The 14,237-nt window shown below is 46.1% G+C and overlaps 1 protein-coding gene across 1 annotated transcript in view; it reads right to left on the minus strand.

Moving 5' to 3' along the window:
* Window positions 1–13,858, minus strand: part of scg3 (secretogranin III) — a gene marked incomplete at both ends in the record, with an annotated part of 23,462 nt that extends 9,604 nt beyond the window's left edge. The window contains 8 exons of the mRNA XM_083652764.1: window positions 2,370–2,486; window positions 4,583–4,808; window positions 5,341–5,490; window positions 6,093–6,235; window positions 9,932–10,150; window positions 10,397–10,439; window positions 10,780–10,832; window positions 13,756–13,858. Coding sequence (XP_083508890.1) covers window positions 2,370–2,486; window positions 4,583–4,808; window positions 5,341–5,490; window positions 6,093–6,235; window positions 9,932–10,150; window positions 10,397–10,439; window positions 10,780–10,832; window positions 13,756–13,858 — 1,054 coding nt within the window. The remainder of the gene's footprint in view (window positions 1–2,369; window positions 2,487–4,582; window positions 4,809–5,340; window positions 5,491–6,092; window positions 6,236–9,931; window positions 10,151–10,396; window positions 10,440–10,779; window positions 10,833–13,755) is intronic.
* Between the last annotated feature and the right edge of the window lie 379 nt (window positions 13,859–14,237).

Genomic DNA, 14,237 nt, shown 5'->3' on the forward strand with positions numbered 1-14,237 from the left:
AAGCTCTCCATCCAGATGATAGTCAAGTATTCCTTTGTAATGACGTTTCTTTTTCCAATTGTTTATATTGTAGCAAGCCCATCAGAAATAACCCTGATGCTGCACTTTATTGTCATTGCACTTCATCAAGTTGTATCGTGGTTGTATCTGAACTCCATATCTGAACTCCCCCCCCCCCAATAAAACTGTAACTCATATCTAATGTAATGCCTGTTTAACTGGAACTGTAAATTCATGTAAATTCACTGCACACTTAATGCCTATTTAACTTAGCCTGTACATTTCATGTACATTCAATGTAAACTCTTATTTAACTCTGACTGTAAATTCATGTAAATCCACTGCCTATTTAACGTCTATTTAACTCAGTCTGTAAATCTCATGTAAATCCAACGTAAATTAATATTTATCATCCACAGAACACTTCACCACTCATGTACATATTGTATATATTTACTGATTTGATTGCACTTGCAACTTTGTGATTGTCTTTAGTTAACCTCCTACTTCTTATCTCTGTATATTGATGTGACCGCTACGCTGCATACAGACACTAAGACAAATTCCTCGTATGTAACTTGCATACTGTGGCAATAAAAGTGATTCTGATTCTGATATTGTGTATCAAATCATTTTGTGAGATATGGTCTAATTAAATCTGCTCTCGACAAGCAAACAGTGTTATTTTCCCTGTCTGGGATTGAATGTGGTTTGGATGGAGGGAGATGTTGGAGATGTTCCAGAGGTTCCTGAGGCAGAAACATGACAGCTGTCCCTTACAGGTGGCTTAACCTTTCCACTGGCTAAATGAGATGAGAGGCGGAGCCATATAAAAGCAGCAGGCCTGCTTAAAGGGAGTCCCTGACACGAATCTGCCAGAACACGCTTCACGCTCCACTGCACCGGCTGATAGGGGAAATTGGCTGGGCTGTGCGCACACACACACTAAACACACTAAACACACTAAACACACACACACACACACACACACACACACACACACACAGAGACACACACTAAACACAGACACACACACAGGCACACACTAAACACACAGACACACACAGGCACACACTAAACACAGAGACACACACACAGGCACACACTAAACACAGAGACACACACACATGCACACACTAAACACAGAGACACACACACGGGCACACTCGCACACACGACACAAAGAAACACACACAAACATCAGTGATGTTTTTGTGTTAAAATCAGTGTTAAATGGCTGTATATATTCTGACAGCAATCACTGAAATAGAGTGTTTGGTCGGTAACTTGAAACCCCCCAACCCCCCACTGTCCTCTATCTCTCTCCTGTAGATGTATCTCCACAACCGTAACTCGTAGAGACTCACCGATGACGGCGTTGGATTCGGGGTGAAAAAATACATACATCTTTATTGGCATCGTGATCTGACCTTCCGTTTAGCAGAAAATTGCAACTTTTCTCGGATTAAATAAAAATTGGCGGCGACCTCAAACTATCCAATCAGAGGAAAGTTGACATTTTCTGAGAAACGGAAGGAGAGAACGTGATATTTTTTCACCGCAAATCCAACGCCGCCGTCCGTGAGTCTCTACGAGTTACGGTTGTGGAGATACGTCTCCGCCCTGCCTGCAGGACTACAGGAGAGAGATAGAGGACAGTGGGGGGTTGGGGGGTTTCAAGTTACCGACCAAACACTCTATTTCAGTGATTGCTGTCAGAATATAGAGCCATTTAACACTGATTTCCAACACAACAACAATGCAGCCTTAGGGCCTGTGTACACCTAGCGTCTTTTTCCGACGTTAAACGCTGGGAATGCGCTGGGGAATGCTGATCCCAGCGCACAATATACAAGGAAGCAGTCTGCAAGTAACGTTAGTTCAGCTTGATAGCTGACAGCTATCAAGCTAACAACACAGGTAGGCTACGCTATTAAAAGCAGTAAGCACAACACTCACCAGAAATATTAAGTGTCTAGCCGATCTGCTCCCACAATTGAGCCGTTCTGTCTCTGTTGCGATAGTTTTTCCATATGATTAGTTACCAGAAAAGGAGCAGCCGACACCAGCGTCTTTCTGAAAAGTTAAAATATTTTCAGCTGGAAGCGCTGGGAGTCGGCGCACAAAAACGCCGAAAAAAGACGCTGGGCGCTCTGCACTTTCTCTACACGTCCGTGTGCGCTCGCATACGCTCTCCTCCCATTGGAAACAATTGAAAATAGACGCTGGACCTGAGGAAAAGACGCCAGGTGGACACAGGCCCTTAGCTATCAAATGCAATGAAGTCTTCAAGGACTTTGAAGCAGCACTCTGGCCTTGAGGACTGGCACCGGATGGAGCATCTATAAATAGACGGTGTTTAGTCTCACCCAGATAGGAGACTCCCTCCTCCGGCGTGATGGTGCCGTACTTCACCATCATCTTCACAAAGTCGATCAGCGTCTTCATAATGGTGATGAGGGTCTCTCTCTCCTGGGTGTCTCCATCTGTGACGGCAGAGCAGAGCAGAGCACTCCAATCAATATACACCGTCCGCTTCTACACCACAATCAATGCTAACAGTAATCAGCGACCATTGTGTTAATGTTGCTTTTTACGATTGTTTGACTCTGGGGATCGTCGTGATGAGGATTTGAAATAATTAGTTTAGTAATTAGGTTGTGCGTGTGTGTGTTTGTGTGTGTGTGTGGTGTGTGTGTGTGTGTGTGTGCGTGTGTGTGTGTGTGTGTGTGTGTGTGTTTGTGTGTGTGCGTGTGTGTGACGTGTGTGTGTGTGTGTGTGTGTGTGACGTCTGTGTGTGTGTGTGACGTGTGTGCATGTGTGTGTGTGTGTGTGTGTGTGTGTGTGTGTGTGTGTGTGTGTGTGTGCGTGTGTGTGCGTGTGTGTGTGTGTGTGTGTCTATAAAGAGGCATCGGGGAGACAAAGGCAGATGGAACAAAGCCACGACTCGTGACTCATCCTTTGCAACGATATCGCCATGACAACAACCTCTCTAGCCCTCTTCCTGATCTGACCCAAGGAACCTATAAAAGAAGGAACAGTCATGACAACAACCTCTCTAGCCCTCTTCCTGATCTGACCCAAGGAACCTATAAAAGAAGGAACAGTCATGACAACAACCTCTCTAGCCCTCTTCCTGATCTGACCCAAGGAACCTATAAAAGAAGGAACAGTCATGACAACAACCTCTCTAGCCCTCTTCCTGATCTGACCCAAGGAACCTATAAAAGAAGGAACAGTCATTGCATCAGACGTTGCTGTCATCGCTATTGAAGCCTATGGGAGATGCCTGGAGGAGCACCCTGAAATCCAACATCTACGTCGTATGATCTTTGATGAGGAAATGCCTGGACCAGAGGAAAGAACACACTCATTTCTCCTCATGTGCACATTCCTTTATTTGCTGTTGGTCAGGCTTAGGGATTTCCTCTGCCATTTTATTTTCCATAGACATTTTGCCAAATACTTAAAAGAAAATAGTTTTACTGGTCAAACCAAGCAATTCAGCTATATTTAGAATCAAGAGAGACTATATAACATTTCAATCAGACACATTTTTTTTTAGAAAGAATTATAATGTCCTTTTTTTTTTTTTAGTTTTGGTGACTTGGGTCTGAGTGAAATGTTCTGTGGTCTCTCCTGATTCTAAATATAGCCGGGTCACTTGGTTTGACCAAGTAGAACTATTTTTAAGCATTTTACGAAACGTCTATCATGGGGAAATAAATGGAGCAGGGAGGAGCACATGAGGAACAATCAGTCAGTACAGTAGCCTTTTCTCTTGAGCGTGCTTCTCCAGGTACCTCCCATACGCTTCAGTAGACCTGGCACCAAGCAGTGCCTTAGAACGTTGGTATCATGCGCGATTATACGTTGGTGCACTGGCTGCACGTGCAACCCCTAGTGGCCAGATGATTTTTTTTTTTTTTTTACCTTTTATTTATACAGGGGGAGTCTCACTGAGAGCAATGCTCTCTTTTTCAGGAGTGCCCTGTTCAGAATGTGTTGTCATATCCTACTATAGCATTCAGTGTCTCCTATACAGGTATCTATTTGTGGAGGTACACCACAATAGATTTTGAGCACCACAAATAGATTTTGACTGCCACATATTAATTTCAAGTAGTTGACTGCAAACACCTGCTTTAGGAGCCCACTAGATGGTGCTCTGAGGCCCACCAGTGGGCCACGGTTCAGTGGTTGGGAAACACTATCATGCAGATAGAATAGGCTATATAAGGAGACAATTATTTTTTCATCACTGTAAAGCCACAGCATAGTGAAGAGGATATTAATGGGATGTGTGTAGTTCTTCATATCTACTAGTGTTCACAACACTAGCCTCTTCATTTTGCTCTCATTGTGCCCCAGATTAATGCATTTTATTTTAAAATTTACAAAATTTCTGGAGACCCCCCTACCGGAGTAATATTGACTTCTGGGTGGTGCAACCCCTGTTTGGAAGGTCTAGAATCGCCTATGGTTGGTATGATGTAATGACTCTTCCTTCTTTGATAGGTTCCTTGATCCGACCGTACCCACAGGCCATGGGAGAAAGGAGGAGGTGATGGAAACACCTTACCTGAGTTGAGGCTCTTGAGCAGGCGGTAGAAGTTGGGGAAGTACTGCAGGTCCTGTAGGCCGTCCTCGGGGCTCACCTCGTTGGCCTCCTCGGTGTCTCTGACCCAGGTGTTGTCGGCCGCGTCGCCCCCCTCCCCTTCTACATCCCGGTCTGCTTCATCCTCGATCTGATCTTCGTCTTCCTCCACATCGTCCTGCTCCTCCTCCTCGCCGCGCCGGGGCGCGTCCTGGAGACACGCGCGTTATCATCGTTCTTTGCCATTATAGCATTGTCTTCATTATCATAATCATCAGTGGTGAGAAGTAACTATTTGTTACTGTACTTACAGATACTATTTAAATCAGGTTTTTCTTTCATTTAAGTCTTTTCATTTTACTTTTAATTTTCACTGGATTCCAGAAGAAAAACCTATTCTTTCTACTCACTACATTTTCAAAATATACTCTTGGGATTTTTTTTAAATGTACGGTATTATACAGCTTCCTTAGTTAGTGATTTGAGGACTCTTTTTCATCTGTGATTCAGAGGAACTGAAGAGACACTCAGCTGTTTAGTACTTTAGAAATCCCCTTTTTAGAGGAATACGTTGGTTTTATACTCCAAGTAAATTTAAGAGCATGTACTTTTATATTTATATTTAAGTAAATAATTTAAAATCATACTTCAACTTTTACATGATTACTTAGCACTTTTACTTGCAGAAAAAAACGTGTTTACTTCTCTGATTCGCATCATCATCATCGTTTGCATCATCTTACCATGTTGGCGTCTGACCTCTGCTCGTCCCTGGTTGCTGGATAGTCTCCATCCAGGTCCTCGATCTCATTGTTCTTGGCGTTCTTGGTGATGAGATCCTGGAGAGCCTCAGCTACCTGGTACTCCAGGGTCTCTGCCTGACTGTCTGTGATCTACAGAGGGAGCCAGACAACAATGTCATGTACTAGAAGGTGTGGTAGCAGCATGTACTGACTCTAGATCCACTCCATCTCAATCTATCACCTATTGGCTACTGTCAGTGATAAACCCAGCCTGTCAGTGACAGACCCAGACTGTCAGTGACAGACCCAGACTGTCAGTGACAGACCCAGCCTGTCAGTGACAGACCCAGACTGTCAGTGACAGACCCAGCCTGTCAGTGACAGACCCAGCCTGTCAGTGACAGACCCAGCCTGTCAGTGACAGACCCAGACTGGGGAAATTAAGCAATTTGGGCTTTCAGATTACTTCTAGAGTGGCAAAAAGATATATTATTTTTCTCGTTTGGACGTGGAGTGTTAGTGATCTAAACTTGTGTAATATGAGAATAAGGAAACACTAAATTAAAGAAACAACAACAACCCACAAATCTTGATTTGTGCAATTTCATGGTTGCCTACTTGTGAGGCCTTCCACCAGAGCATGTCACTATGTGTTCCCCTCCCAGGTAAAGAACGTGGAGCAGGGAGTAACACCGCATGCTGCGCCGACCCGAAAGCCAAACGAGGACACGAGAGGCAGAACCAGAACCCACCAGGCCCAGTTTGAGCAGCTTGGAGACGATCCTGTCGAACACTCCTCTGTCGTCCTCCTCGTAGATCTTGTTGGCGATCTTCTGGACGATGTCCTCTGCTGTCAGCGGAGTGCCGTCCACCTGACGGAAGCTCTCTGGCTCGTCTGAGAGGAGAGGAGAGGACACGCGTGTTAGGAGCTCTCTAAAGGTTAGTCAGTGGTGTCACGGGACATGTAGAGAGGAACACGTTGTGGACTCTTTCTGTTTTGACTCCCGTCTCCTCTCCGTCTCACTGTCTCTGTCTCTGTCTTCTGGTTTGTGCCATGCTTGTGTTTTATAAATGTCTCATGAAGACTTGTGAAGCAGTAAAGCTCCTCTCCTGAGCACATATCTGTCAGTTAATGATTTGTCCTCTTCTCTACTTTCTATCCATTCTCTCCTGTCCTCTCCTCTCTCTCCTCTCCTCCTCTCCTCTTCCTCTCTCCTCTCCTCTCTTGTCTCCTCCACTCCACTCTCCTCTCTTCCTCTTTCCTCTCCTCTCCTCTCCTCTCAAATCTTCCCTCTGTCTCCTCTCCTCCTCTCCGACCTCTCCCTCTCCTCTCTCTCTTCCTCTCTCTTCTCCTCCTATCTCCTCTCCTTCTCTCCTCTTCTCCTCTCTCCGCTCCTCTCCTCCTCTCTCCTCTCCGATATCTCCCTCTGTTTCCTCTCCTCTCCACTCTCTCCCTGTCTCCTCTCCTCCTCCTCTCCTCCTCTCTCTTCCTCTCTCCTCCTCCTCTCCACTCTCTCCTCTCCTCTCGCTCTCTCCTCTCCTCCTACTCTCTTCCTCTCTCCTCCTCCTCTCCACTCTCTCCCACTCTCCTCTCCCTCTCTCCTCTCCTCTCCCTCTCTCCTCTCCTCTCCCTCTCTCCTCTCCCTCTCTCCTCTCCTCTCCCTCTCTCCTCTCCCTCTCTCCTCTCCTCTCCTCCTCTCTCTTCCTCTCCCTCTCTCCTCTCCTCTCCCTCTCTCCTCTCCCTCTCTCCTCTCCTCTCCCTCTCTCCTCTCCCTCTCTCCTCTCCTCTCCCTCTCTCCTCTCCTCCTCTCTCCTCTCCCTCTCTCCTCTCCTCCTACTCTCTTCGCCTCTTAACTTTTCCATTTCTCACTCTCTCCCACAACCCACATCCCTCATCACCACTCAACTGTTTACTGTTTGCGTTATGGAGTGAGATGTGTGGAGCTGGTGCAGCTTGACTCTTACATAATCATCTCTAAAAAAAAAAAAGGTTGCTTTTTGAAGCTGCGCACGAGGCGCACACGCAACCCCGGGATACTTTGTGCTACAGTGGATGAATCATTGATGTCACTTTGAATAGCAGCAGGCATATTTCTGTCTGTCTCCCTCTCCATGATTTGAAAATGGAGGCAAATTTAGACTTTGTGTAAGTGATGAGCTGTTGATTATAGCTGAGCCAACCGCACGAGAAGGTGAAGTGTGCCAGTCAGCACTTTGTCTCTGAGTCACTTCAGCTCAGAGACTCTCTGCATTATGCTGATGATCAGTAACTGTGTTATCCATACTATATATATATATATATATATATATATATATATATATATATATATATATATATATATATATATATATATATATATATATATATATATATATATATATATAAAATAAAGTAACTGTGTTGTCCATATACAGAGTTGTTTTTTATGTGATGTAGGAGCTAATCTGGATCTAAATGGTCAGATAATTGTACATAAGTGATCAGTTGGAATGAAGAGCTGGATGATAGCAGGCTTGTAAAGTGACAATACATCTGTATCACTGTATTTGTCAGAGGCTTCTCAAATTCTTGCCTGTGTGTTTTCCTCCGTCTTTTCATTATGCCATGTGAGACACAGATGAGACAGTCGTGGTGGGTGGGTGGGTGGGTGTCTTAAAGGGACAGTGCATTCCAAAACTCAGTAACTCACACCAAAACGATGGAGATGGAGATGGAGATATCTAAGAGGAAATATGTCGTTTTGATTTTTGGGGTGAACTGTCCCTTTAAGGCTGTGTTTACAGTCAGCTGTACAGAGATGAAGGAAGAAGCTTTACTGCTGGTAGTTTAGCATTAGCCACCACAACCACAATGTCTCTCAGCAGACAGCAGGATAGAACATCATCCTCTCTCTCTCTCTCTCTCTCTCTCTCTCTCTCTCTCTCTCTCTCTCTCTCTCTCTCTCTTTCTCTCTTTCTTTCTTTTGTTCTCTCTCTCATTCTGTCTCTGCCTTCCCACAAAATGTCTGCCTGGTGTCCTGCCGGTGCCAGATCCAGGCACGAGGCGTTTGACCTTCCCTTGGCGGCGGGGCAGAAGTCAGACAAGCAGACGGGCTCAGTCCCAGCAGGCTCACCTCGGTGTCAGCGCCGTCACAAACGCTGCCACAGCATGTGACGGCAATGACAGGCTGTGATGGCAGTGACAGGCTGTGACGGCAGTGACAGGTTGTGACGGCAGTGACAGGCTGTGACGGCAGTGACAGGTTGTGACGGCAGTGACAGCATGTGACGGAGGTGACATGTGACGCAGTGACAGGCTGTGACGCAATGACAGGCTGTGACGGCAGTGACAGCATGTGACGGAGGTGACATGTGACGCAGTGACAGGCTGTGACGCAATGACAGGTTGTGACGGCAGTGACAGGCTGTGACGCAGTGACAGGCTGTGACGGCAGTGACAGCATGTGATGGAGGTGACAGGTTGTGACGGCAGTGACAGGCTGTGATGCAATGACAGGTTGTGACGGCAGTGACAGCATGTGACGGAGGTGACATGTGACGGCAGTGACAGGCTGTGACGCAATGACAGGCTGTGACGGCAGTGACAGCATGTGACGGAGGTGACATGTGATGGCAGTGACAGGCTGTGACGGCAATGACAGGCTGTGATGGCAGTGACAGGCTGTGACGGCAGTGACAGGCTGTGATGGCAATGACAGGCTGTGACGGCAGTGACAGGTTGTGACGGCAGTGACAGCATGTGACGGAGGTGACATGTGACGCAGTGACAGGCTGTGACGCAATGACAGGTTGTGACGGCAGTGACAGGCTGTGATGGCAGTGACAGCATGTGACGGAGGTGACATGTGATGGCAGTGACAGGCTGTGACGGCAATGACAGGCTGTGACGGCAGTGACAGGCAGTGACAGCATGTGACGGAGGTGACATGTGACGCAATGACAGGCTGTGACGCAATGACAGGTTGTGACGGCAGTGACAGGCTGTGACGGCAGTGACAGGCTGTGACAGCAGTGACAGGTTGTGACGGCAGTGACAGCATGTGACGGAGGTGACATGTGACGCAGTGACAGGCTGTGACGCAATGACAGGTTGTGACGGCAGTGACAGCATGTGACGGAGGTGACATGTGACGGCAGTGACAGGCTGTGAGGGCAATGACATGCTGTGACGGCAATGACAGGCTGTGACGGCAGTGACAGGCTGTGACGACAATGACAGGCTGTGACGGCAATGACAGGCTGTGACGGCAGTGACAGGTTGTGACGGCAGTGACAGGCTGTGACGGCAGTGACAGGCTGTGACAGCAATGACAGGCTGTGACGGCAATGACAGGCTGTGACGGCAGTGACAGGTTGTGACGGCAGTGACAGGCTGTGACGGCAATGACAGGTTGTGACGGCAATGACAGGTTGTGACGGCAGTGACAGGCTGTGACGGCAGTGACAGGCTGTGACAGCAGTGACAACATGTGACGGAGGTGACATGTGACGGCAATGACAGGCTGTGACAGCAGTGACAGCATGTGACAGCAATGACAGGCTGTGACGGCAGTGACAGGCTGTGATGGCCTGTGACAGGTGTGTGCCTTACCTTGGTCCTTGTCGTAGTCCATTCGGTTCTTGGTGGAGTCGTAGTCCTCGGCCAGGCGGCGGCTCTTGGTGGAGTCGGACTCGTCGGGGACGTAGTGCTGCTGAGTCTTCTCATCGCTCTCCTTTGACTTCTGACCTTCAGCCAATGATTTGAGCAGGGTGAAGTCATCGCCGTCGCGCTCGGACTCTGTGTCCTCGGGAGCGGCGGGAGGCTGGGTCTCTGAATTAAGGCAAAGAAATGGGTCAGAATGGAGATATATACGCCAAGTCACACCAAGGGATAGAGACAATGTCACCTCACACTGATGAGCAATAGATCTCACACTCATGAGGCTGGGTTATCAGAGCGATAGATCTCTCTCAGTATGAACAGCCTGTTCCACTGTGGTGCTACAATAAGAAGCCACTCTACATGCAGGCGGAAATCAAGTCCTTCATTGATTGTCAGAGTGAGGTGTCGTCTTACCGGCTGACTGTACTGCAGTCTTCACGCTGTCGGCCTCAGCAATCTGTGGGAAATGAATGACAAACATTAAACAATTTGCACGTTGGATAAACTCTTATTAATATTGTTTGTTGCTCCATTATCCAGCTTGTTTGGCAAGTGACCATAAAGGCCATTTGGCCGGATATTGGATGATAAATATTAGCACTGTATAGGGCATATGGAGGGGGAGAGAGAGAGAGACAGACACACACACACACACACACACACACACACACACACACACACACACACACACACACACACACACACACACACACACACACACACACACACACACACACACACACACACACACACACACACACACACACACACACACACACACAGAGAGGTGGGCTTACCTGTTCTTCTAGTGGTCTTTCTTCTGTCAGCTGTCTATTGTACACACTTTTATCTACAACAGAAAAAGTGCGTGTAATTATCAGACAAGTTTACTAATGTAATAGACGCAGGCAAATGGACTGCATTTATATAGCACTTTTATCCAAAGCGCTTTACAATGTGCCGACATTCACCCATTCACACACCGAAGGCGGCAAGCTGCCACGCAGGGTGCTGGCACAGCCATCGGGAGCAATTTGGGGTTCAGTGTCTTGCCCATGACACTTCGGCATGCGGACTGGAGGAGCCGGGGATCGAACCACCGACCTTCTGGTTGGTGGACGACGCCAGGGCCCCAGTGCAGACACATTTGCACACAGATTAATGATATCAACATAGCCTATAAACAATATGTGTCCATTGAGCTAATAGTTTTAATCACATTTTGATTTTGTTTGGTGAACTGGTTATGCATGGCGAATTACCTTTTTTTTTTTTTTTTTTACTTAAATTAATTTTAAGTTTCAATGATAGTGCAATAGTTTCTGCCTTCACGACTCACGCCTCGACCCGCAGAGGCAGAGTTTAATCGGATTAGCACACACAAGATTAAAGTGCGGTGAAAATAGACCACAGGCGGCCTCAACATGCGACCAGGCGTCGTCAAAACACCATTCGCTTTCCTGTCTACCTCTGGTTTATTATTTCTATCAGTCCATCAGCTATTGCTGAGATTCACTTTATTTCACTTCTGCTATATTTGGCATATGAATATGAATAAGTTTGCTATATGAATTGTTATAATAGGATGATGAAATAGCTACAAAACATAACAACTCACTAAAACATCCCCCATGATATAATGACCTTTTAGTAGTAGGCTAGTGTTGTGGTAAATAGTCTAGTAGTGGATATGTTTTTTCTCTCCATATCCAATGGTATTATAGGCTACTATTACATTCCCATCGATAGTGAGGTTATGGTGACACTGTTTATATAGGGTGAATGGAGGTATTATGGGACATAGCGTATTATGGGACACTTAAGCTGTAGAGGCTATATTTTCTTGCCTGATGAGTGAAAATAAAAACTTTTTTTTCTGAGCCCTACCTGTGAAACTACACAATCAAAATCACATGCTCTCATTGGTGTGACATCACATATGTGGGCGGGGCAAGCTTCAAACAGGAGGTTGACCCTGCAGGGCATGAGGTGAGGAAAATGACATAAGCTTTAGCTAGTTTTCATCATAAGGTCATAAAATTCTCATAGCTAATATATTGCACAAACTTTTGATGGAACATGAATATGATGCATGTTTGCAAACAAAAACAAAACAAAAACAAAACAAAACAAAGTTTTATTTTTGGAATTAGGTTGTTTTCATTTTGTCCCATAATAAGAAACACGCTTTCGTATTATGGGACAGTATGTTTTGGTATTATGGGACAGTGCTAAAAGGCTTTGCTAATGAACAAAATTATCAACCTTGCAATAGAGAACCATTGTTTATTCTCTAGAATAGATTAGTGGTTACCAACAAATAGACAGGCAAACAAAACTGACCACTTCAATTGGTTAATATTAATAGACTCAATGGAATCATCCTAACCCTAACCCCAACCCTAAACATAATCATCCCAGCCTGACCTTCAACTTAATCATCCTAACCTTAACCCCAACCCTCAACTTAATCATCCTAACCCTAACCCCAACCCTCAACTTAATCATCCTAACCCCAACCCTCAACTTCATCATCCTAACCCCAACCCTCAACTTCATCATCCTAACCCCAAACCTCAACTTAATCACCCCAGCCCCAACCCTCAACTTAAGCATCCTAACCCTAACCCCAACCATCAACATACTCATCCTAACCCTAACCCTCAACTTAATCATCCTAACCATAACCCCACCCCTCAACTTAATCATCCTAAACGTAACCCCAACTCTCAACTTAATCATCCTAACCCTAACCCCAACCGTCAACATACTCATCCTAACCCCAACCCTCAACTTAATCATCCTAAGCCAAACCCCACCCCTCAACTTAATCATTCTAACCCTAACCCCAACCCTCAACTTAACCATCCCAACCCAACCCCTCAACTTAATCATTCTAACCCTAACCCTCAACTTAACCATCCCAACCCAACCCCTCAACTTAATCATCCTAACCCTAACCCCACCCCTCAACTTAATCATCCTATATCTAACCCCAACCCTCAACTTAATCATCCTAACCCTAACCCTCAACTTAATCATCCTAAACCTAACCTACTGTTAACTCAACAACTAAGGGGGTTGTTGTGACAGTGAGGGCAGGCCGATTGTTGTTTGAATAGTTTACAGAGTTTTAAACATTAAATAAAACAGTTTAAATGAACATGGAGTCTTCATTTATAAAGATGAATAGGAAAAGTAAGATGTGCATGTCAGATTATATCAAAGTATGAATTAAATTGTGCAGTAAATGCTTACACTAGCCTAAATCCATCATAAGGCATCTGTCCCATAATACGAAACATTGTGTCCCATAATACGAAACATTACAGAAAAAAGGGATTTTGGGTCAGTTCACACAAAAGAGGATGCCACGCCTCCTTGGAATATAATGTAACCTTCATTCCACCTCAGAAGGTTAGGTAACATCTAGACTATTACAGAAATGTATCATGTGTTGGGCCATTTTTTTTAATTGATGGCAAGAAAGCTTCCACAAGGCGAAAAGTCAAAAAGTGTCCCATAATACCTCCATTCACCCTACTATAGTATAATCCACAAGGACCTAATATAGTGCGTTTATGGCGCTCAATAGTGAGTTTATAATTGAATGAGCTACCTTATTGCACTTAGTGGCATTTCCATACCATGTGCCTAGTATCGGGCTAATAGGCCTACAGTTTTCCCTGTGATAGGCTAACTGTATTCGCCTATATTATTACTATAGCTAGCTCATATTTATCTTGAGCGCACAAAAGCGTTGACCAACTCACCGTCCACTGAGGCTGCAGGTGTGGGAAACGCAGATATCGGACACACTACATTCAGAGCTACGAGCTGGAAGAGGAGGAACAGGCCGATGCAGTTTGACGCCATCCTGAAACAAGCTGTGTCCCAGTCAGTGTCCAGGAGGAAGCTGATCTGCTCTGGTGCTTTGCTCTGGTTCCCCCCGAGAGAAAGTGCTGAATGTGTGGACAGCTCCGCTCCGTCCGTCCGGCTGCTGCTGCTGCTGCTGCTGCTGCTGCTGGTGCTGGTGCTGAAGCTGCCGCGGGAGGGAGGGAGGGAGGGAGGGAGGGAGGCTGCGCCCTGTGGTTAGCCGCTCTGTGAGACGCACTGAGGCGGGGAGGGGGCCGGCCAAAATGTGCGCTCTGCTCTAGCCTGGGAGCTGTTAACGAGCCGCGGTGCTGAAAGCAGGTCAGCCGGTATAATTCTAAGCAGCTATAAGCAGGGAGGCGCTCTGTGTGTGTGTGTGTGT

This window comes from Poromitra crassiceps, assembly GCF_964638095.1.
Source record: "Poromitra crassiceps genome assembly, chromosome: 16".
Taxonomy (NCBI): Eukaryota; Metazoa; Chordata; class Actinopteri; order Beryciformes; family Melamphaidae; genus Poromitra; species Poromitra crassiceps.